The sequence below is a fragment of the Colius striatus genome, chromosome 21 (genome assembly GCF_028858725.1).
Source record: "Colius striatus isolate bColStr4 chromosome 21, bColStr4.1.hap1, whole genome shotgun sequence".
NCBI classification, from domain to species: Eukaryota; Metazoa; Chordata; class Aves; order Coliiformes; family Coliidae; genus Colius; species Colius striatus.
In genome coordinates this window covers 5,062,648-5,087,252 of record NC_084779.1, presented here as the reverse complement: position 1 = coordinate 5,087,252, position 24,605 = coordinate 5,062,648, and the positions used below count along the sequence as shown (strand labels likewise).

The following is a 24,605-nucleotide window of genomic DNA, read 5'->3' as shown; positions in this document are numbered from 1 at the left end:
GAGATTTACACCTGAAATGTGATTTGCAGGTAATATATACTAGTTTGATTTTTAAATGCTACCGAAGATTACTTTGCATTACATTTTATGCATTACTTTAAAAATATCCAGAATCTCTTAAAGTGTTTTTGGCTGGTTAAGTGCTTGTGGCATGTTTATCTACCAAATGATATATCAAAAAGGAGGGAAATAGCTTCAGAGAACCAATTCTTTACAAATTTAGAAAATACTAGACTTTGGAAGCTAAAATCTTTCCACTGTTGATAGATTTTCTGCTCTTCTTACTTACACTGTTATGTGACAAAGTATGGTAGGCCCAGCTGGAACTGACCTACTGACTGAAAACTTGCTTATTTCACTGTTGCACCAGGAATTTCATGTCTTCTCTTGTTGCAGAGACATGCAGGGATTGAAATACACATCCTGAATTAAAGGGTGCTTGGAAAATACCCAGTTTTGATGGGTCACTTTAACCAGTTACTCCGCACACTTTAGAGCTGATGTGTAGAAGCTCTTGAATTAGTGTATACAGATTTTGTCTAACTGTCTTGTTTTCTAACTGTATAGTTGGCTTGTTTGATACCGTGTACAACATTACATCAGAGTATGTCAATGAGGTATAAGGCATTTGGAGCACACAGCTTTCCTGTGACACATTTAGCACAGCAGTACCTTAATGCACAAAAAGTTCAGAGCAAAGGCTTTGTCTGTGAAGTAGCTGTAATGTATCACGTCTTCTAAACGTTAAGGCACTTGTTTGGTGTAAAAATCATGACAATCCATATGGTCAATAACAGCTAAACATGTCAACTTACCTACATTTGCTTTTCTTTCATGTCCCATGAACTATCCCATCAATTAAGCTTTGGAAATAAACATTATAATGTAAATTGTCTTATTTTACAATAATTGTTCTTCATTTTCTTTTAAAAACTTATAAAATATTTTAAACTTCCCTCAATTTTCCTGTACTTTTAGGTTACAGTACTTAAAAGGGGGACAGATTACTTCAGGTATTTTGTTTCCAAGTGTCCATACATCCTGGTAGTTATTGAAAGAGAATTATGACCAAGTTTCAAGCATGACCGTTCTGTTTACTTGTGTGACTTCATATAAATTAGCTAAAAATGCACATAACCCCATATGAAAGCAGGAAGATAACAGCTTTTTCTTACTGTGGCAATGTAAAAGAATAGTAATTTCTCTTATTCTGGATTTAACATTTTCTTGTCTGTACTGGAAACTACCCCATGTCAGACCAAATGAACACCATATGGAACGATGAATTGTTCAACCACTGTAAGGAATATCGCAGATGTCACCAGTTTCTTCTGCACCAGCTCAGTTGCTGCTAACTTGCAAATACCACGAAATGAGGAAAACATTCTTATGCCAGTTCTGAATATTGATTAAACCAGAAGTAATGAGACCTTAATTGAAAAATGCATAGAATTAGAGCAGACAACCTTTTTTTTTGGGAAGTTCTGAGTTTTCCTGGATCATTTATAGATCACCATCTGAACAGCTTGCTATTATTACTCTGATGCTATTGGTGCCTAGTAAACTCATGTGTAGAACGTTCCACTCAAGCAAACCTCAAGAAACAATGGCTTCTTAATGAAAATCTTTGTCATATTTGTTATGTATTTATATGGTACTGAATAATTCCTAATTTAATTTGTAACTGTATCATACAAACATTCCATGCAGAGGTCTATATTCCACATGCAAACACTACTGCAACATTCTGTAACTGAGTACTCATTGACTTGTATTATCTGCCTTCCCATTACTAGTTCAAGACTTCAAAGGTGAGTTAAACACAAGCTACATGTTTTTTGGTAGAATTTACATGGAAGATGGGATCTTCTCTGCTTTGCAAGAAGTCAAACAGCACATTGTCCTAGGGCAAATACTTCTGTAAGCTGAAATGAATGATCTGTAGACATGCTTGCAGAATCAACGCCCAAGGTCAGGAGACTTCCGATGCATGAGAACATATCAGGAAACAACAGCTCTATACTTTCACCAGCTGGACAGGTTTGATTTTTATTCACAGGGAACGACATTCAATATATCAACACCTGCTTTTAACTCTAAGTCCTTACTCCTGATCACATTCATTCTTTTATAGTTAGTAACAGTAATGTTCCCGTCTGCAGCTTGGCTTTGAGTCATGAATGTGACTCTCCCTAACAGACAAGCAGGCACCAGGCTTCCTGTGAGAATGCCAGATGTCACTAAAAAATATCATAAACATAGTTGTCCGCTTGTATTTGTGTCTGAGGGGAAGATACACTGCGGTAGTATACTATGAAAGCAATGACTTGATGCATCAATATTTATAATACTTCTAGGCATCAGTACAACAATTCTTACAAAGCTCATCTACAGTATGTTTGTACAGTAAGGAAAGAAAATGTCAGAAGAATGAATTCAATAAAACTAGTAATAATTAGGTATGAACCAGAAGAATTATGGGGATCTCAAATTACTCTTATAATTTTTTTAAGCGTTCATTTATAGTTAAATACCAATTAAAACATGCACCAATTGTTTTTAAATGTAATTAGGATCTTAAGATCACCTCAGTATGCTACTGCAAGTATCTTTACCACATATTATTTTCATTAAAATTAAGTACAACTTGAACATTAACACTTTCTGTTAATTTCTCAAACTCAAAAGTACTCACATGTCATTCACTTCAGGATGGCAAATACTACCTCCAGTTCAGGAAAGTGTAATAGACAGATGAAGTGACTTGCCAAGGGTTATAACCACAGGTAAGGGAAAAGCCACCGACTCAGGTATCTTTAAACATTAGTCTTGTCATAGTTTTGTATTAGTTCAAATGAAGTGATGTTCCATTATGGTTTTATATTTTTATATTAAAGAGTATTACGTATCATGTTATTGTAAGATGGCAACAAAGGACACAGGGGAAAAAAGCAACTTACTGAATCCACCAAGAACCCTCAGGTCAGAACTGTGCTCTGATTGTTTTGAATAAAAACAATTTCTTCTCCACCACCTGAAGTTTTACAGCATCAACGCTACTGAATCCCTGCATTTTAAAACTTAAGTCATAACTGGCCTACACCAGGGCTAAATACATTGTTATACCTATTTATACTCAACCATACTCATTCTTTTACAGACTGCTTTTTTAACCTAAAGTATTACTCATATCTGCATTATTTAGTTTTGTTAGGGCACTAATAATGGGTACAGAAGGTAACAGTGGATATGTAACTTGACACTAGGTGCTGTAATGAGAAGTTTGAATTAGTGCTTTGTACATTTTTCACAGCTGCAGTATGGAAGCATTTACGTATAAATAAACCCAGCATCACACTAGCCATGTGTCTTTGTCCAGGCCTTGTGGATTTAGGCATCAGACCAAACCCACAGCTACCCCTGCTCTGCAACAAACAGTTGGACTGCAACACAAAGATCCCCATTCAATCTTGTAGCTTGTTAGGCTCTTCAAGGCAAGAGAAGTCAGATTTACAGACTCTGGTAAATGCTAAATTGGCAAGTGTCTTAGCAGGCAAGGAATGCTGCACATTCCGTGCATTTTCAAGGTTGTATTCTGTTTCCAGAAAGCAGCTGGCACGATTGATTGATTTTGAGACTTCAAAACCAAACGGAAACAGTGCCATCCACAAAAAAAAAGGAAAATGAAGGATTAGGGAAAGCAGAGAATTGCAAGACATTGTCTCCATTAAAAAGCAATTTTCATTCATACTTTCAGCTTGAGCTAAAACGAAACGATGGACTTGTCCACCTGTGGGGGCTATTTCAGATGTTAAACTCTATCAGTAGTCAGATAAATTTCCACTGGGAAAAAAAGATTCTTTAAAATGTTAGACAAGGATAAGGAAACACTCAATTGATCCTGAGCTGCTCTTGCAGTATGAGAGTATTCTACAGCAAAGGCATACAACATTGTTATTTTTATGAGCAATAAAAATAAATACTAGCTATCATAAAAATAAAGTAAATATTAGCTATTCTTTCCCATAATTTCCCTTAAAACCTTCTGAAATAGGTTCTTCAAAGGAGAAAGAAACCTCCTTACATTAAACCACTGCGCAGATTTTACTTAAGAATCTAGAAATTCAAAATACATACCTCAAATCAAGCTTATTAATTTGGTTTAATGAGAACACAGACTTCAAAAAAATGGTCCTTTGAAAGATTTCTACACAGTCTACCACACCTTAACTGTATCAATACTGAAGTATATTGCCAAAAAGGTTCAGCTTCTCCAGATAGGAGTTACAGAGCCCTGTGCTGGGAGTGATACTCATTAGCAAACGTCCCTCAGTGTAGTAACTACAGTCCATTAGGAAGACAGATGACTTTGATGATTTCTGCTGAGTATTTTCTGGATTTTGACATGAAGTACAGACCACAGTTAAGTGTATTCTTCCTGTAATATGCCTCATGGTGCACTCTGGTAACATAGTGTCTCTTTGTGCTTACAGTTACATAAAACCCCAGCACGCACTCCCCTACAAATTTAAAACTGCATTTGTCAATAAAGATTGAGTTCACAGAAAATATTTTTGCACCTCTCCATTCCCCATTGCTAAACCTTAGCAAAATTATAAGGGAAAGAAGGATCTTTTTATGGATCATGCCTCTGAATATAATGCAGTTCTGTGAAGTAAACTTGAATTTTCCATGCTCAGCGTCGAATTTACAACTGCATTATTTTTCTTCTGAAATGGTACAACACTGGTGTAAACTTGGTTTAGTTTTCCTAACAGAAGGTAATCTAGGAAGATGCTGCAATAACAGAAAGTAATTATCTTCTAATAGGAAAGGGGCACAGTGATAATGATGCAACACAGCAACAATTCCAATAAAACTTGTGTGAAAATAGAACCTCCCTCTGGCTTTTGAGGGGGAAAATGGTAGAATCTGTCCTATTCTTCAGAGAACCCTTCTTTCTTCTTTCTGCTACGCAGAACAGGAAGCTACTGATGTTTTAAGAAAATGGATTCCTCTGTATTGTATAAGCCTTTCAACGTTTCCTACAGAGAGACTGCCATCTGGTAACAACTTGAAGACAATACTGACCAGCAACAGAGTTAAATCATTGACTAGAAGTGGATGAACCTAAATTCTTATTAAAACATTTCGTCCTTTCCTCTGGAATGACTAAACATTTTCTAGCAAGGCAATTTAAAATGTACTGATGTTTGTTTTAGGAAATTAGTACTGTATGTCTCATTCGAGCTGGGAAGCAACTCCATTTCCTGCTTTTATCAACCATATTATTATCCTCAAATAACACATTCCCTTAGAGTCCTGTGGATATTTTGCCTCATCACGTTTCTGATTCATCCTATGCAAGAAGCAGGAAAGGAATCAGCAAGTTCTGCAGGTACTCAAGGGAAAAGAGATAGGAATGTCAGCTCTTTCTCATTTCCTATCTACCATTTTAAAAAAAAAAACCCATAATACTTGAACAAGCAATAGCTAGTGTAACACATGCTAGCTTCTTTCTTGCGGTAATGTCCTCTCCTGTGCACTTAGCACTGATGCAATTTGCTGAGGAAGAAGGGACAGCCATTTGCAGAACTGCCAGTGTTTTCCTGCCTATACCAATACAAACTGTTTATATAAAAAAGGATTTAGAAAAGTGCAATTCTCACAACGTAGACATAGCTTTAGAAATCAGTGGTACAAGAGATATTGACTCCAAAACCAGCCCTTAAAGGTAAGTTGTGTAAGGGTAGTCTTTGCTTTATTAAGTAGTGAAAGCATTTACATAGCGTAAGCTGCTGCATAGTTACCTCTGTGATCCAGAGCTGGACTTAGCCTCAGGGAACTACTCCTGGCACTAAGAGCTTTCTCTTTGTAAGAAAGAAGAATATTAAACAGATTATGAAAACATACATTGCTATTAATCACAACTCACAGAGAGGCAAACCTTGACATCTGTCAACCTAAAAGTGCTGAACTTCAGAAATGTTTAACTCAATTACAAAGTTACTTCTTGAAAACAGTTTTCCTGATGGATTTTTATAGCTCATTTTGTCATGATTAATAATTAGCTTACTTCCACAATAAACATGCTCGACTGAGTGGAAAGTAACAGAAGTATTTGAGAAGGTAAAGCATGCTTGCATTTCATGCAGAAAATTGAGCAAGAACCACAAAAATGACTTAAGATTTGATACAACTGACAAGAAGATATATAGAAATACACAGGCAGAATACTAAAATTAAAGATTCCTCACTGCAGAGTGATAATGCAGATGCATCATGTCTGCACACTCAATAAATTGTATCCTAGCACCAGCTAGTGGTAAGAATTACTGAAGGCATTTTTACAAGAAAAAATATGTTCATAACAGAAAAGCTTCTGATTATTATATACTCTCCTAGCCATCAAGTCTGATTTCATTTTTTAAATTCTTCCAATTAAACCAGTTACACATCAGCTTCACAGAATATGCCTACACTATTTATACAGCACCTCAAATGTTTTTGATTGTTCCAGTTGATAGAAGTTGGAAGAAGCATTAGTACAGACAACCACCAGATGCTTTCTCCATACTCAGTGCTATTTAATCCTCGGAATTGGCTTGTCATCACACAATTAGTAGTAGCCAAAACAAGAGTTAAACACCATTTTTATCATGCTTTCCCTGCCACAGAGTACTGTCAACATCTTCTCTCAACATAAATATTTCTTGTATTTAAGTAAGTTTAAGTGATTAATTCAGACAAGAAATTCATGGTTATCCATTTCCAGGACCCAATCCTTTAGTGTTTGAATCAGCAGCACTCCTAAAACACCTGCTCTTGCTGCAATGGACACCATTCAACCTCACGTGATAAATTTATCTAAATTTAAATGGATCTTATCTTTATCCCTGTGCCACTGTTGCTGTAGTTGACACAGATGAATTTAGTACTCAGGTAATGGCTACCAAGTCCTGCAAAACTTACCCGATGGACTGAAGACCCCAGCAGGTATCAAGCTCTGGAGGGGTCAATGTTCAAGGGAAGAATGTCTTTTTAGTCTTGGAGAGACATCATCTGTTCTGTGCAAGGAAGAAAATAAAGTCTTAGCTTCCACAGCCTGTGATCAAAACATAGCGAATTGACTTCACATCATTACCCTGCCCCACCACATATTGGTTACTCTTGCTCAAGTCAATCATGGGATTGTGGGAAGGCCACTTGGAGCATGCATATAGAAGCCAAGTATCTTAAGTCTAACTAGGTACGACCATATATATCATCAATTCCATAAAGTAGTCCTGAAAAAGAACCTCTTCACAGCTATAGGAAATGAAGCCTTTGTTAGCCAGCAGAGGAGAAACTTAAACACAGTATAACAGGCAGGTAAAGAACCCAGGGAAGAATCAAGCCCTGCGACTCCGTTGTAAATGGAGTGTAAAACTCCATTAATAAGCTTGGACACTGCTTTAAGTTGTGAAAAATTAGATTTTTATAACAACCTGCTATTGGTGCAAAGATAAGCCTGGCTGTAGAAAGCAGATATAAAAATAAGGACTGAATCTGCATTATCACTCTGCAGTCTTTCAGACTTTGAGATTAAGTTAGAAAGGATCACCTAAACCAGAGAGAAGTGCAAGAGGCAAGAATAATTAAGTGCTTGAGTTTTAAGAATCTCATTCCCTAGGACACTCCAAGCACAAATTACCTAAATAACTTCATATTCTAAGCAATTATTTGTTTTATCTGCCAAAAATGGTCTTTTAGAGAAAAAAAAAAGGTAATACTACTGAAATTCAGTACTATTAAATAACCAAGAACCCTAGTAGTTCAGCTGTATCAGTCTTTCCCAGATAGTTTAAATCATAACATGCTGCACATTGTCTCTTATAGAACAGCAAACTAGAATAGCACAGAAAGTTTTTATAATAGAGATCTTCTTCCAATTAACAAGAACTGGTCACACGGGTATCACTTGGGTCTAGCAAGTGTCAAGGCTACTTTAGACCCTCTGATAAGAAAAATCTTTTCCAAAAATATTTCTTCCTGCCATGGCTTGCTAATACTTCTACATAGAAGAGGTTCCCTGTCTCTAACCATACAAGAGTCACTTTTTCAGTCACCTTGAATATATTCAGTCAGTTATCCAGATTTACAAAAAAGTTTTTGCTACTACTTGTCTCCAGTGTCTGCTTATGCACACCCAGGTAACCTGAAAGGCTAATTCATAATTTTAAAGAGCACAACAGCAACAATATTGACTTTTTTTAGAATATTTAAAAAAAATGTTTAGAACTTTAATCAATTAAAGATTTGTAAGTTTTTCTGACCACCAGAAATAGTGTAAATTGCAGTGCAAGTCCACTGGAACACCACCAGGTGGTATATACTCTCAATGTAAATGCAGGATAAGAAAGATGACTGGTAGACACATAGTCAGATCTATATAAATTTCAAGCACAATTAAGTGGCATAACCAACAAAGGCAAAAACTTCCAGGCAATAAATGCAAGCAATAGAGGAAAAAAGACAAGGAGTGATTGGCTTGCTACAGCATTTCTCACTCTTAAGAAGGTAGCATGTTGCAGTAAGTTTTGTAGAGACATTTATAATATAAATGAGCAGTTTGAAAACCCTAGGATTCATAAACAGAAGACTTCTACATTTATTCGGTTCTGTAAGGTAGAAGTTCCTGTACTAATTTTGTCAGGTTAGTACTTACCATTACACCCACAAGCTAGTATTCATCACAGGTAACCTTATCTTCACCCTACAGAGATCTAAAGCATCGATAATTGGATTGCTGTCATGAATATTTTGATTATTAATTCATTATGGTGATGCAGGAGCTGGGTTGTGGGCAGACAGACTCAGTTCACTATTTTGAAAGCTTTTGCTAAGATTTCTAGCAGACAGAAGTACCCTAGCTCTGTCCCATCACTTCAGTACTTCATCTTTTCTTCATATTACTTTTGCAGTCCTGAATTTTGGAATGAAAAAGAATCTGCTGTAAGACATAAAAAGAAGCACTATACTATGCAGTACTACATGAGACCCTTTTACTACATATATATATATATATATATACACACACACACACGTAGTAGTGATGAGTACAATTTAAAAGGAAGGGAGGTTGTCAGAAATTACTTGTTTAATGCACCAAGTGTCTTTTTTTTTTCTTGGAGAGGTCTCAGGGGATGTTTCAAACTAAAAATTGCAACTATCAAGCCTACAGAGACTGTGCACCTGTAAGAATGAAAATAAATAGGCTATAGATACAACAACATATTTAACTACCAAACAGCTGACACAGCTGAGTAAATGGCTTTGGAATACTTACGGGAAGACCAGGACTACACATAACTCATTCTAATAATGACATTGTGTGACTAGTAGTTACAAAAATTAACGATAAAATGACAGTATTAGACAAGGTTTTTCCACTTTTTTTGCAGCTGCACACATAACATGCTTCTGACAGCTACATTTCACACAGATATTGAAAGAATATTACTGTTTTCTACTCTGTGGATTTTGATATTAAAAAACCCCATTTCTTTAAAAGACAAGTGCAAATTCTTTAGTTTACAGATAAAATAACAAATGTAAAGCAATCTAAAAGTTTATCTTGTTAAAGGGATTCTTTGCTTTACCTTATTCTAACAGTTAAAGTGTTATTAACAGACAAACAAATAAAAATCTGACTAATACAGTTTGCCTTAGCATTCAAAATTCTTCCAACATTAGTAACAGAAAACTTCCAGAAAGCTATGAACTTTAACAAGAAGTTTAGCTTTTGTTATCATAAAATGACAACCTTGTATTAGTAGCAATTACACACACAAAAGCAAACAGCTGGAATGAGGTACCTGAGAAAAGACTGTTTCTACTTAGTTCAGAGCTCCAACTTTTCAAAGATCTCTTCTTCACCTACAATATAATAGTACAACAAAAAGTTCTTTAGAGTTTTAAAAGCAACACAGAGTTAGATAGTCTTCATAAGTAGTTATACAGCTATAAAGAAGGCAATAGAGTAATATTTTTTTAAGGGGGGTGTTTTAAGCTGTTTTGGAAACTTTTTTTAGAGGTATGAATTTGTTAAGTAGAGAAAAGTTATGATTTGTACTATTTGTGATAGTTTTAGGAAAACATAATCTTGAAGGTGGAAAAGTTTGGACTCTTATCTCATACAATATGTATTTTGTTCTATGCTTTTGTTTTCTCTATTGTAAGGCTGTAATATGTCAAATAAGAATGTTATTATTTCTTAAAACAACTCCAAAGCTTATACAGCTGTAAGTAGTCTAGCTTACTTGTAAAATGAAATGTTAATGCTAATAAAGTGGTTTAAACATCGTTATATGATTTGATACTGCTAAAATCAGAGGTTTCAACATTTATTTTGGTGTACTTAAGCAAGACTTTAAACACATCCTGAGTATTCTGTGTGGGAACATCACTGTGCCCAGTTATTTTTCAGTCTGCTGTTGCTTGGCAAAACTAAGCATTACCCCAGAAGCATTCAAATTCTCTGGATTCAGAGAGTGCATTTTCATAAATATTAGTTTGCTAGAAATAAGGTGGATTGTTTTAAAAAGCTTCAGTTTGTCTAGAGCAGATAGTCAGCTGATTTGCTTGGCTACTTGCTAAGGAAACCTTCTACCTTCACTAACAGGATTCCTCTGGCTTAGTACTGAGTACTTTGCATTGTTCAGGCATACTGACAGTTGTAATGTAACTCCTTGATGTACATACACAATGAATGTGAAAACAAAATAAGCAAAGAAATGTTAAAAACTTCTGAATTTTAGACCTCTAATCTGTAACTGTTTTCACGCCTCTCATCTCCTATGTATTTAAGTCAAGTGGCTTTTCCTTTGGAAAAAATAGCAAATTCTTAACACTCCCATGAAAAATTAGTCCTAGCCCAGGAGGATTATATTTCTTTGACAGTATTATGAATACAAAATTCAAGAGAGGTAAAATTATTTTGCTTTTTAGAGAGAGACCGTCACGCCCTTAAATACAAACATATCTCTGGAGATGGCTCTGGGATTTTTTTTTCCTCTCAGGTACTTGCTGTGAAATTTTAGTGAGAAAATAATCGGTTTTCAGCGGAAGGAACCACTTATGTGGAGGGAAAAAATGGGTCTCAAGACTGGGCAGAGAAACCGCGCGCGCCGCCTCAGGGGGTGCGGATCTTTCCACACATCACCTCCCGCTATTCAAATCATTTCCCCTCAGCCACTGATTTATTTTCGTTTTTCAGTCAGAGATGGGAAGATCACCGCCCTGAGGGGCTGCATCGTTTTAAAAGATGAAAAGCAGTCAAAAAAATATATATGTATATATTGAGAAAGAGAACCTGCTCTTCTCCACAGCTCATTGTCTGGGATGAGGGTGGTGGCTGGAGGCCGCGGTGCGGAGGCCGACTCCGGCAGGTGGGATGAGCTGAGGCGATCTCGGGGAAACACTGGGGGTGAAGCAGGTGAGGGGCGAGGGGCGGCCCCGCTCCACAGGGGGGTCCCGCGGCGGGGGGAACCTGCCCGCTGGCCTCCCCCCCCAAACGTCACTTCCGAGGCTGGAAACAAAATGGCGCCCGGATGGTGCCGGACCTGAGGCCGCTCCGCGCCGCTCTAAGCCGGGCCGCAGGCGGCGGCAGCGGCGCAGGTGAGAGGGAGGCGGTAACAGGGCTCCTCGCGCTGCCCGCGGGCGCCGCGGCGCCGGAGGGCGGGACGGGCCGTGAGGGCGGTGGGCAGAGCCAGCGCGCGCGGCGCCGGGGGCGCGGCTGGGAGGGGGCCCGGCGCTAGAGGAGGGGACCGCGGCGGCCTGGCCCGCGCAAAGAGCCTCCTTCGGGGGGGGTGGAGCAGCCCCTGACGGGGCGCCCGGAGGATGAGGCCGCCGGGGGTGAGGCAGCTGTGGCCTCATGCGGGCGGCTGCAGGTGCGAGGAGTGACTGTGGGATGTGTGCGCTGTGGGAGAAGAGCCTTGCAGAGAGAGGGGTCCAGGAAAAAAAAGGAAGGTCGAGGGAGGAGGATGGTGGCAGTTTGGAAGAAGGTGCTCCCTCCGTTGGGCTGCTTTTCCAGGGGTTTTTTATCTTGAAAATGTACCTCGGAGGTGTCAGCTGGCGAAGCAGTGGTCCGTAATCGCTGCCAGCCTGATGTTGTGAGGCAGCTGTTTTCCAAATAGTGCATAATGCACAGTCTTGAAAAGTTTGAGCAATTAGCACACCATCAAGTTCACTGAATCAACCATCAGCCAAGCTGTGTGGTGGAGGGCTTGGGCAAAATCGTTTCAGAGTTTATTTCCTCATGGGATGGAAATGTCCTTCCTAGGACATGTCACGTAAATCTGAGATTTATGTCACAATGGTGTGGTGGAACTGTGGGGGAGAGCGCTTGGAGTGAGAAAGATTTGCGTGTGACCTTTAGATCAAGAGTAGTATCTTCAAGTATGCTTTACACTGAGCAGCGTGTAACTGTCTGATCAGCGGGTAGCTGAAGTCTTCAGCAAAGCTTGTGCTGCTTCCAGATTCATATAAAGCTGCAAAATTTCAATTATGAAATAGTGAAGTGAATTTTAAATTGTTTTGAACAGTTGAAGTGGGAAGGGAAGGTGATGTGGTTGCATCTGCTATCTGATCATTCAGTGGCAGGAGAAATATTTTTCTGATCTTACATCTGAGCAATTAACAGAGGACAACTCTTGAAAACACGAAGACTGCTTTGCATTTCTTCACTCCAGTCTGCTGTTCCCAGTCAGTGTTCTTGACTTTGGATGTGTCATTTGGATGCAAAGAACTTTGTCAGTTTATCCATACATACTAAGCAGATGAGGAGAACTGAGGAGAGCACAGCAGTGTGGTGTGTAATTATTATGTTGTTGTCGTTTGACACTTGCTAGATACTAATAAAAATGATGTGCATGTTTAGAATTCAGATATGCTTTCCTTGGTATAGCCTCCAGCTCTTCTAACTGTTGAAATGTGTGATGGTGAATCGGTGATAGTATTTGCACTCTTCAGATAGAGAACTGCATCACTGATAGATAAGGGGGAGTGACTTTTGGAGAACAAAAGAATTATAGGACTTGTAGAGTCAGCATAGGAATCCTATGGTAGTACCTGTTGTTTTCAAGCACTTAGTTCCCAGGATTTGCTAGAGCAGAAGTGTCTGAACAGCCTGTCTGCCCATATACCATAAAAATAAGGACAAGTTTCACTTACAGTGCAACTCTAGTTACATTAAATAAAAGGCAGATTATGACTTTGGATAATATATCTTGAGTAGAAATGCCATGATGAGTATGGTGCTTAGAGATCCCTGCGTTGATGCTTATTTAGTGTAGATATGAGAATCTGAAGAACAGCCTCCTTCCAGAATAGCACGGAAGGTGGGGGAAGCACGTTGAAATACTTCTGTACACTTATGTAACCCATCCTTATTTTTCTACATGAATATTTGCTTGAAAATGGAAGGCAAATAAAGCAGAAAGTCAAAGCGAACTACTGTGTTTCTCTAAAAACTAAAATGGCTCTTAAGTCCTTCTTCCAGTGTAGTGATGCCCTCATTTCACTGTTTTGCATAAAAGCCTTGATCCTTAGGGGTAAACAAGTAATAGTATACGAAAAGGAGGTCTGAATATTGTTGCTTACTATTGTGTCTGCCTTTTGAAAACAGAAGTTCAGATTTAGAGATGACCAGCGTGGTAATACATTTCTGTATCATTGTTATCCTGTTGATAGTTTATTTGCAGTGTGCCTGTAAGGTCTTTGAATGAGAATCTCAATCAGAAAAAAACCCCAAATAATCAATGGCTTATAGCAATAGCACAGTAGCTCAATCATCATTTGCTTAGTGGTGAAGATTGGAGACTGCTACTTGTATGGTTTTTATCAGGGATTTATAAACAGCCGGAGTTCATAAACTCGTGTGTTGAATGTCTGCACTGATGTACCTTTACAAAGTACTGCAGTACATTTGCCATATGTGTTTGTATTCATAGCTGAAAAATATTTCCTCCCTGCCCTTGCATAAAACATATCTGCAAACAAAGTGGGAAGCTGAGGCCTGTAATGTAAAAAGAAATGAATGAGATTAACTACTTCGTGTAGCAGTAAATCAGCAATGTACTGGTCTCAGAGAATTTTCTTTTGGATTCACTGTCTTTGAAAGTAGAATTCAAAGAGTACGTATGTCCAAAGATCAGATATATGCTATTTCTGTTTGTTTGCAGTTGTTAAAGACTTGTTATTTTCTGTTGACTTCTCTCAACTAGTTGCTGGTGAACTAATTAATTAAACTTGGGGTTTATTTTTGTGTTGGTGATTTCTTGGTTTATTTTTGTTGGTTATCTGAATAAATCTTTATGAGGTATAACAGCTTCTTTGGTTACTTGGCAGTAAGCAAAGCCTTTCTCTTAATGGACAATAGGTCATAGATTTTAATGTTCAGAAAATCACTGTTTGCTCAGTTTTTCACTGTTCTTATTCTGGCAGTCATGAGTAACTGAAAATGTCTTTGCAATTAAGTGCAAAGATTTTGTTTCTTGTTTTTAGCAAACATGTATTTTAATCTTTCAGAGTTAACATGAACTTAATGTATTTTTGCAAGTGTTGTTTCACCTAATGCCCTGAAAATTTGTGGATTAAAGTATTTCAATATTGAATTTGAAAAATGTCCTGATGTTAAAAAAGTACAATAAAAATCACATGCTGCAACTAAAAATTAAAACAAAGAGCCCTGCAGTATCCCAGCCTGAGAGTCTGGTCATTAGGAAAGCAGACTGAGGCTTTCAAATCTTGTTCCTGGTTCTGTAATGAACATGTTTTTACCAGAGCAGTGACATAATGTGTGTCCCTTTTTCAGCTTCCAAAATGGGGTTGATAATCTTATGCCTTTCACAGTGCTTTTTGATTCTGGGATTATTTTTTTTTTAACCCCTACATACAGAAATTATAAATATGGTTTATAAAATCAGAAAATAGGCTATTTAGTAAATCCCAGGAATGCTTACTAGAAGTATCATCCGATTTAGTTTGAAAGGATGATCTGTAATGTTGGTTTTTTTCTATAAAATTACTTGTTTGCAAACTTTAGACCCAGCAAGTTATATTTTTGGTAAGGAAATATTTTAACATTCTTAAGTTTAGAATTCAGACACAGAGTAAAAATATTTTTTTGTTTCAAATGTTTTCTTTTTGATTGACCACTGTGTTTCCTTAAGTAGAAATGCCTTGTATATTCTTATCTAAATAAATATAATTTGTTGCTTAACAATGAGCCTTTCAAATTTCACTTTTCTGAAACTTGTAAGATCATATAATGTAGATTTTCTTTCACTTGAATTTGTTTCCGAAGTGCTTTAATGTCTTGAGAAAGTGCATAGTATTTCTGTACTCGTGAGATAGGTTAGTAGGTAGCAGTTAGAAAACATTGCCTTTTCCAGGAAATTAATTTTAAAAATTCAGGTTACTGTAGTGGTGAGTGTGCTTCATTTTTTGGCATAGATCCTTTATGTTTTTTTTAGAGACTTGCTTACTATGGTAGATGTTATTAACAATATTCAGATCTTTGATAAACGCAGGTGTATGCTGCTGTTCAGTTTGAAGTTTGAATTGAAGTAGCTGTTACCTCTTGTTTGATGGAGCTGGTGGTGTAACTTTTTCTAACACAGTTGTAGTGTACTACTCCACTTTAAAATGGTTTTAATGTGGTCATCATCACTTCTTTAAACTTAAAGTAACCCACTTTCCCTGATGATAAATCAGAGCAGTATCATCATCTTTGTGGCTTTCCTGGAAAATCTTGTATTGACTTGACTGTATGTGTGGCTAAAAAGTCATTATTGTACGAAGTGAAAGCTTGTTTCGGCTTGCAGTGACAAGGCTAACTACATTGGTAGTCACTGATCATATGGGGAACTAGTATTTGTGCAGCAGTTGGAGAATTTGTTTCCTATTTTCTTCTTGTTGAACTTTGTGTATTAGAAGTTAAACCTCAAATTTGGTGTTGTAGATACTTTGTCTTCTGTTCTTATGTCATGCTTTATTTAGGTAGAAAGAAAACTAGTGACTCTGCATATCTGTATATAGCTTAAATTTTTGTTCTCCTGGTGCAATTAATCTTGCTTTCCACATAATTGTGTTGATTGCTAACAAAGTAGCTAACATGGAGGAAGGAAAAAGTGGAACAGTATTTTCAGGCATTTTTTTTTCAGTTAGAGAGCTCACAAGTAACTTGTCAGAACTGCAGGTCTGAAGTTTAAATAGTAAGTGTGTATTGTAAATGAATTGTTTTATAAATACTCATCGAAGCTTTTGCTTTACTGTAGCTTAATGTCTCATTTAATTGTGTTTTATGGTCAACTAGTTCTTCTGGTAACTTATAGCTTAAAGAGAATAGAGTAGCACAGACTGTTAGGAATCTACCAAAAGTGTTCTGTGGACCTTTAAATACATCAATATGTTGTCATTTTCTCCTAAGAAATACCAGTGAGAGGTTTGGATATAACCTGTTCTAGAGAAATTGAATAAAGCATTTATAAAATTTGTAAAAATATTTGGCTTGGTTTTTTGTTTGAAAATTCTTTGAAAACAGTATTTAAGTAAAATAATTTGGAATTAGTATATGAAATGTGAGAAAAGTGTATTTTTACTGCTTAAATGAAACAAAGTGAAGAAAAATGTTTTGGACGGCTTTTCCAATTTTGACTATTTAACATCTCAGGTAAGAAATCTCAGTTTAGAGGAAATTTTCAGCTTGAAAGGACTTTCCTTTAGCATTGAGCCCTTCGCCCTATCACTTAATGGATATTTGCTTGTCTCAAACTCTCTAGGTTTAGTGATTGAGACAGTGCTTTAAATCCTTATTGTCTTTACATATCTCGAGTTCCAGCGTAAATGCCTTCCTTGTTTATTCAGTGTTGAAAGGGACGTATATACTTCAGATAACTGACATTTACCACAGTGAAACATATGTGCACTTCTTCGAGGACACTCTAAATCATTTTCCGACACCGTGAAAGAAAATGGTTATGTGTACAGTTAAGCCCTTGTCATTGAAGGACTGATAATCTTCAGTGAGAGGGAGGAGAAATGGTAGAAATAGGCAGCTGGAGACAATAACCACTTAAACTCGTATCTGCCAACCATAGTAGCTCTTCAGGCTGTGCTCTACAATCACGTCAATAAAAGCTGCTTGCATTTGTTGTCTTTACATGAGTAATTGCTTTTTGTTTTGTAGCCAAGTATAAAAAAACAGGACATTTGTTGCTATTTTTTTTTTTCAGATTAGGAAATGTTTTTATGCTTCTCTTGCAATCCAAAATATTTCTCTTTTTTGGTGGGTATTGTCCTGATGAACAATGACTTAAAAAGTACTGGATTTTATTCTGTTATTCAGACCTCTTCTCAAATGCAGAAATGTATACTGCCTCCAACTTTCACGTTTTCTTTCATCAGCATTTCCACGTGCAAAGGCAACTTTCAGCAGATGACAAAATGCTTGAATGTATTTAAAAAGAAATGTTAATATTTATACAAAATGCTTAGTAAAAACAAGATAATAATTATTATAAAAAGAAAACTAAAGAAAGGAGGAAAATAGCAGTACTTGGATTAAAATGCTTTATTTGATTCCAGTTAACTTCCAAAAAAGGGTATTGCTTATTTATTAACATTTCTAGATAACCCCAGGCAGGTTAGTGTTTCCAGCAATAATGCTTTTTCAAATGTACTTTTAAAAAAAGAAAGCGAGAGAGTTCATGTAATAAACTCTTAGATACAGCATCGTTCTGATTAGTTTTGTTTTAAGTCATGAGTTGCCAGTTTTGATGCCTACTTGAAACTAGGAAGCCTTTTGAAATCTCAGCCTTCTGTTAAACAAGGATGCCAAATGTGTTAGTGTCATGAAATACCTTTACTAAAAGGCCCAAAGGAAGAATTTCCTGTTTCTAATGCAGGAAAGTGAAGCCTCAAATGCATGCATTTTGTTAATTCGAAAACCACTTAAAGTCTTTCATAATATTTTAGGAATCGGATCTCTTGAGATTATCTAAGTTCTTAAAACTACTCAATCTTGAACGAGCTAACTTGTTTTTAAAAACAGCTGAAAAATCCTACTTGAGCACATTTTTATTGTATCGTGAGCTAAAATTGGGAGAAAGATTAATGATAGATAGCTATTTTGAGATCACTCATATCCATTTGAGCTATAATAACAAAATCTAACTTGGAGCAGGTGTTTCTTAAAGCAATATGCTGTTTTGTGACAAATGCTTTAGGAGGAAAAACTACAGGTCTGTGTATACTTTCAATTCAGTGTAAATTTGTAGGTAGGTACGTGTTACAATTGTCTGTTTTTCTTTTTAGGGCTCATGTAATCAAAGGAGTTTCTTTGTTGTGTGTATCTTTTCAGAACACAACAGGAATTCAAAATGAATCAGGTGAGTATATATGTAAGACTTTATGAAAATACTTAGATGTTAGAACAGTTAATTATTAATAAGAAAAGTAAATCATCCACTAAAAAAGAAATGTTCCTGAAAATCTTCAGTGTTATTAAATTTAATAATTCTCCTTTCAACAACGTGTATGCTTGTGAAATCTATTTTATTTTATGGATTTAAGTTTTTTATGTGCAAATTCCCTTTAGCAGCATGTAAGTTATTACTGCTGGCACCTCTTATAAGAACATCTCTCCAGAAGCATCTACTTAGTTCTGAGGCTTTTGCTAGTAATTCAGCCCCTTGTAGAAGTGGCTTGAAAACTGAAGACTCCCAATTTTCTTTTTTATGTTTTTTAACCACCTTACCATATCAAATGTGCAGTGCACAATCTGTCCCAGATATTATATCAGGAAGTTTCACATCTTACTGGAGTTCTTAAGTGATTCCTCTATAATCAGGTGAGAAGACTGGGAAGCACATTTCTTTTGTGATGCAGCACTCTGCTATAGGAGTTGAGTGCAGGAATATCCCGATGGAGGGTGTTGTTTTAATCAGTGCCAAGTATACATTATTTTATTTTACATTTGTCTATCCAAGTAGGAATTATACATTTGTTTATCTGTCATGCACAATGTATTACCTTGGTACTTCTAGAACAGTACATGTTGCTTAAATTTTTCTCATAAGTAGTTCTTGCTTTGGATGATCTTACAAAGTCCCTTTGGTGTGGGAATACAAGCAGAGGATCTTACACTGAAGGAATGTCATTTTAATTTACTAAAAGAGTTGGCTATGACAGAAGCTTTCTTAGCCAGAAACAACCATGGTACACAGACATGTAAAATGCTCATATCTAATGCCTGCTTTAATTGCCATTTATGTCCTTAGTTGATCAGCAGCAGGACTGAATACAGTTAGAAATTTGAAGTATGTTCTCACTGAAGTTACAGAAGTATACACATAATATCATTAGTTATAATTTGAAATGGGTTGGTGGGATGTTTCCTGTTGCTTTTTTCCTCTGATTTGAAGTAAAAAATATTTTCTATATATAGATATATATTTATGCATATTTTGAAAGTAAAAAGCAAAATGTATATCTATTTGTATACTATATATTGTATAGTATACTATATACTATATATATATTTGTATATCTATACACAGATGTAAGTTATACATGTAATTTAAATACCATTTGTGTAACTTTCAAGCATTAATAGTCTAGTTTGAGGTTGCTAGGTTAACTGTTGCTTGACTATTTCTATTGAGACCTGAAATTTTTTCCCCTGTAAGGTTTGTTTTGGATGCACTTGGTGCATGGAGCAAACAGCCTTTGCTTTGTCTACTTGAGTAATAGTCCTGCTTTATTAGTCTTTCTTATAAGCTCTGGATTCTGCTAAAATTCTGAAAGCTGTAGATCTTAATCTTCAGTTGTTGTCATTGGCTGTTTTCTTCCCACTTGTGTTTCCCTGTCCCCTCATGTCCATCTGTCGTCATATTCCCCCACACCTGATCTGTTTCTAGATTTAAGTAAGATTTCTGTGCTGTATCAAAAAAGGTCTTCATCTCTCTTATTGGGATTGCTAACATTGTTTATGCAGTGCTGTGATGTACATCATCTTACAGTTAAATATGAGATGACCCTGCCTCTGGGAATCATTACAGTAGCTTGGAGTCCTTCTCGGTGACTCTGGCTTTCATGTTTAGTTTCCAAAGTGTACAGAACTCAATGTGGCTTTTTATTGTTCAGTTACCATTCATATTAAGTGTGTATTTAGCATCAACCCTGTGGTGTTTTTTTCTTGCAGTGTGCTTGTCATTTCATTCACTGTTGACAAGTTGTAGTGCCAGATCTCTATAAGAAATGGGTTTGCCTGATCCCAAATATCTTCCAAGTTTTCTGTTCTCATGTTTCTTTTATTCTGCTTATTTTGGCTTTTGATGTGACTTCACATGAGAAGTGAGGAGAAGGATTAAAAAAAAAAGCAGCTTTTCTTTGAATCAATATTTTTAGCTTTCTTGGTAGGTTGCTGTTTCAGGTTAGACAGTATCTGTTTTAGAATGAGATCTTCTTTTAATATGTAAACTACTTCATCAGAATACATTGAATAATTTATTTAAAAAAACCCAACCCAGCAAACATGGGGGTTTGATTGGTACATTCACTGCATCTTAGTCTTCATTATCTTAGAGCAGGAGGAAAGTTGCATGATAACCAGGAAAACATGGGCAATTATTTAAAAAATGGTGAAGCATACATTAGCAAATTAGTCCTGCACTTTTACTAAAACTCCCTCCCCCATTCCTTCTGAACTTCTCAATGTGTGAACTTTCCAATATTTCTGATGCATCTTTAGTTTTCAAGCACACACAATGAAATAGTGGCAAAGAACAGCAGCCAGATAAGGTCTTGTACAAGCAGAACCCTTTCTGCTTCCAATTTACCTTTCTTGTGCTAGATGGCTACGTCAGCAGTCTTCCTTAGTCCATCTCCTTTTCACAACTACTTCTAACTTCTCTGCTTTGTCCCTCTCTCTCCAATGACATCCTTTCATTTATCTTTTCATTTATCTTAATCCCATTTCCACCAAAACATGACACTAACTAAATGTCTGTCATTCATTACACCCTTCAGGATTATTTTTTTCCTTTTCCTTGGAATTTCTGATCATCTATGAACATCTTGTTGCAGACACTGTTTCTGCTCTGCTTAAATACTGCTTGTAACATCGTAGTCTAATTTGTGATTGGCCCTGAGGTACAATTATATTGAAAGTGGTGTGAAAAATTGCTTAATCAATGTGTGGAAAGGTATTGTCAGAGTGATTGGACTCTAATTTGATGCAAACAGGACAAGATATTTTCAGTAAAGGCACTTCTTTATCCCTTATGAATTTTGGTTTTGGTTTTTTTTTTGACATCTGCTCCCAAGTCACTGCACCCTTACTAATTTGTATGCTAGCATTGTAATACGTCTAATGAACTTCAGAGTAAGAAGCTTAAAAGCGAAATAAGCTTCAAATGCTTTTGTATTCAAAATTGCAGTCTTGAAATGAGTGAAAAATACGGTATTAGGACTTCAGTTAAGTGTGAGGGTTGGCTTAGAGATGCACCAGTATGATATCCTCATTAAGAGGTGGCTTTTTTAGACAGGAAAGGAAATTTAAATGTGATTGTTAAGTGTTGTTGGAAAAGTGATTGAAATACAGTATTTCTTCATTTGGTAGACAGACATTCCTTAGGGATAAGTTGTCATCTGGAAAATGTGTTTAAGTAGCTACATTTTAAACAGCAAATAAAATGAGATTGTGCTGATTTGACTAAAGTAACTTGTTTCTTTTACTGTATAGTATTTGGTTGCTTCTTACCATTCGTTTGAGGTGTGCAATGCATTGTTATGTACTAGGCCATATCCAATTTTCTGGTACTTTTGAAATCCATTAATATGACAGTGTTGAATGAGTCTGAGTGCTGTGTTCTCTGCATGTAGCTGCCAATCTTTTTGATTTATGCAGATTGTTTATTAGTCCATGCAAATGAACTCCTTAAATGATAGCACAGTTTTGGGATATTTATGGCTAAAAGGAGGTGTGACTATTGAGGAAGACATCAGACACATCAGGGGATGTGCCACAGTGCTGTACACTTCTGTCTAAATCAATTCAGTCTGATTGGTGAAGTTTTAGGAGGTTAAAGTTACTTGCAGATTTGACATTTTTAACTGCTCATCTACCTATGGTTCTAAAAAAAACCCCAAAACCATTCAATCAACCCCTCCCCAGACAACACAAAACCAAAAACCCCTAAACAAACCAAACCTCCAAATGAAACCTGACCAAAAGAAATAACCCATTTTAGCTTGAAGCTTGAAATGAATGGTTCTGATGGCTGTCTTGTTTACTCGCTGGAGTCCCCCTTGTCTATATCTGTATATAATTTGTTAGAAACCACTGTGAAAGATAGACATGGTTCTCCTCTAATGAAATCATGGGGTAATGTACTGGAAAGATATTTAGGTGTCTTTGATATACCGAGATAAGCATGTGTTTCATTTGATGAGACATGGCTTCTTGTATGTCAGTTCAAGCCTAACAAGAGATCTGAAAAATCAGACTTCTTTCAGTGCTATTTTTCCTTTTGGATTGTTGGGAGAGCAAAATAAAACTGCTCTGCTTTTAATAGACTTCAGTTATTCTAACTAAATAATAAGGATTTTTTTTTCCCCTCTCCCCTTGTTCTCTTCACTCCCTTGGATGGAAAGGGATCTCTGGCATCCTATTCCTTCCATGGTTTCCAATTTGGGGGTCTTTCTCCCTTACAAATAGCCTCTAGGATGTCTGTGCAGCTGTTAGGGCTTACCAAGGCAGCAACAGAATAACCTTGCTATGACTCTAGTTTTATAATTTTTCTTGTTATTGCTGCTAAGGCTGGGGGAAGAGACATGTTCTGGTAACTTAACTCAGCAAGTCACATCCATAAATGCAGAGAATTCCTGCATGTAGTACCCTCACAAGGAGTGGGTGCTAAGTAGAAAAGATTAAGAAGCTTTATCCATTTTGCTGTATAGATAAACGCCTTCAATTAATGGCAGAGAGGTATATGTGTAAAAATACATTTCCAGTAATTTTTCAGCCTAACATATTTCAATGTGCTCAATGGAAAATGCTCTAAATATTAGTATATGAAACCTATTATTGTATCACTGCCTTATGTTTATATGTAAAATCATGGGATTTACTTGGACAACTGTAGCATTGCCCAAGTTATTGTTATTTCTTAGTTTAACACCTCCTAAAGCTTGTCAGAACTCCAGTAAAACATCCTTCATGTTAGTTAACTGCCATTACCACCAGTGTTTGTTTCTGACCTGAATGATCAAAGTTCAGTATCAGGGGGCAGGTACTTTTTTAGGGCTGTCTCATGTGGTTCACCATCTGCCTGGTTCTCACCAAGTATAATTCTTTCATAATTGGACAGATTTTATAGGGAACTTGTAACTTTGCTTGTAACTTTGAAGTTCTGGCCATTTTTATCAGAAATAAATGTTTTCTTGATTATAATCAGGTAATAAAGGGTTGTTTAATGATGAGTGTGAGTAGTGTTTACTGCTGTTACACAAATAATAGTATGAATAACGCATAAGCAGCTTCTTGAAGTGGAATGAATCTCTTACTAGACATTCATAAATCATTTATTACCTTTCTATTGCATTTCAGGCTTTAATATAAAAATACCTTAAAACCATTTTATTAATGATACCCTGCTGGCTAAGGATTCTGAGCTGGTAATTTATTTAGGAATTATGATTAACATTTAGGATACTTAAATAATTTTTATGACATTATTTAATATCCTTTATTCTCTCTAAAAGCTGCTTTTAACTTACTCTCTCTGTTGCAGAGCAGTAAACTGGACATGCAGCTACTTTAATGTTAATCCTTGGAGCGAAGTGGCACCTTTGTAGGTTGTAAATAGAGCAGTAGAAAGAGAACAATAGACTCAGTACCACCTCTGCGAAGTACATTAAAATACAAGCTTCATCATGTCAGCTACTCTGCCATAAGGATATTATGCACATTACTAGTCTCCAATATGTGCAGTGTAGCTTGTCTCTGTCCTACATTGAGTATTGGGTAGTGCAGGATATATCTGTGTTTATGGGTCAGTAGATGGTGTCCCAAGTGCAAATTGCAGTATATACCTTGGAGTAGTTCATTTACTGAAACATCCTTTTTATTTTTATGAACTCAGAGCTTTGAGTATGGTTTTCTCCTGAAGTTTCTCTTTAGTCATTTTCACAAATGATACATTTTCACATAAGACAATACCAAAAACTATTTTAGATTGGGGTTTTTTGACTGATTAGATTGAGTATGCCTGGAAGTCATGTTTGAAAGGAGGAAATAAAGAATATGTAATATATGTGAAATTATCCTCAGTGTGGTGGGTAGTTGGTCTTCTGGCTTTGGTATTTCCAAAGTCCTTACTTGCGTGTTTCTAGGCAAGTTATTACTGTTACTGAATTTGTGCATTGAGACATGCACGGTTGTTTTGATTGGAATTTTGCATGCATATTAAGGAAATAATTGATAAAATGGAAGGCTGCATGAGCAGATCTGGACCTTCAGACTGTAAGTGCTCTGGAGCAGGGATTGCACTTTGTTTTGA

At 36.5% G+C, this 24,605-nt stretch overlaps 2 protein-coding genes across 5 annotated transcripts in view; one reads left to right on the top strand and one right to left on the bottom strand.

Annotated features, from left to right (window-relative positions):
- The window catches only part of LRRC38 (leucine rich repeat containing 38), a 54,674-nt gene extending 43,008 nt beyond the window's left edge, over positions 1 to 11,666 (bottom strand). For both annotated transcript variants that reach the window (XR_009820215.1, XR_009820216.1), the window contains exons 1-3: positions 11,354 to 11,666; positions 9,858 to 9,918; positions 6,973 to 7,067 (exon numbers count right to left, since the gene is read on the bottom strand). The gene's annotated coding sequence lies outside the window, so the exon portion shown is untranslated. The remainder of the gene's footprint in view (positions 1 to 6,972; positions 7,068 to 9,857; positions 9,919 to 11,353) is intronic.
- The window catches only part of PRDM2 (PR/SET domain 2), a 63,815-nt gene continuing 50,779 nt past the window's right edge, over positions 11,570 to 24,605 (top strand). For all 3 annotated transcript variants that reach the window (XR_009820210.1, XM_062013077.1, XM_062013078.1), the window contains exons 1-2: positions 11,570 to 11,658; positions 18,358 to 18,431. Coding sequence is in view for 2 of the 3 variants with exons in the window: in XM_062013077.1 (XP_061869061.1) it covers positions 18,423 to 18,431 (9 nt within the window). In the remaining variant the exon portion in view is untranslated. The remainder of the gene's footprint in view (positions 11,659 to 18,357; positions 18,432 to 24,605) is intronic.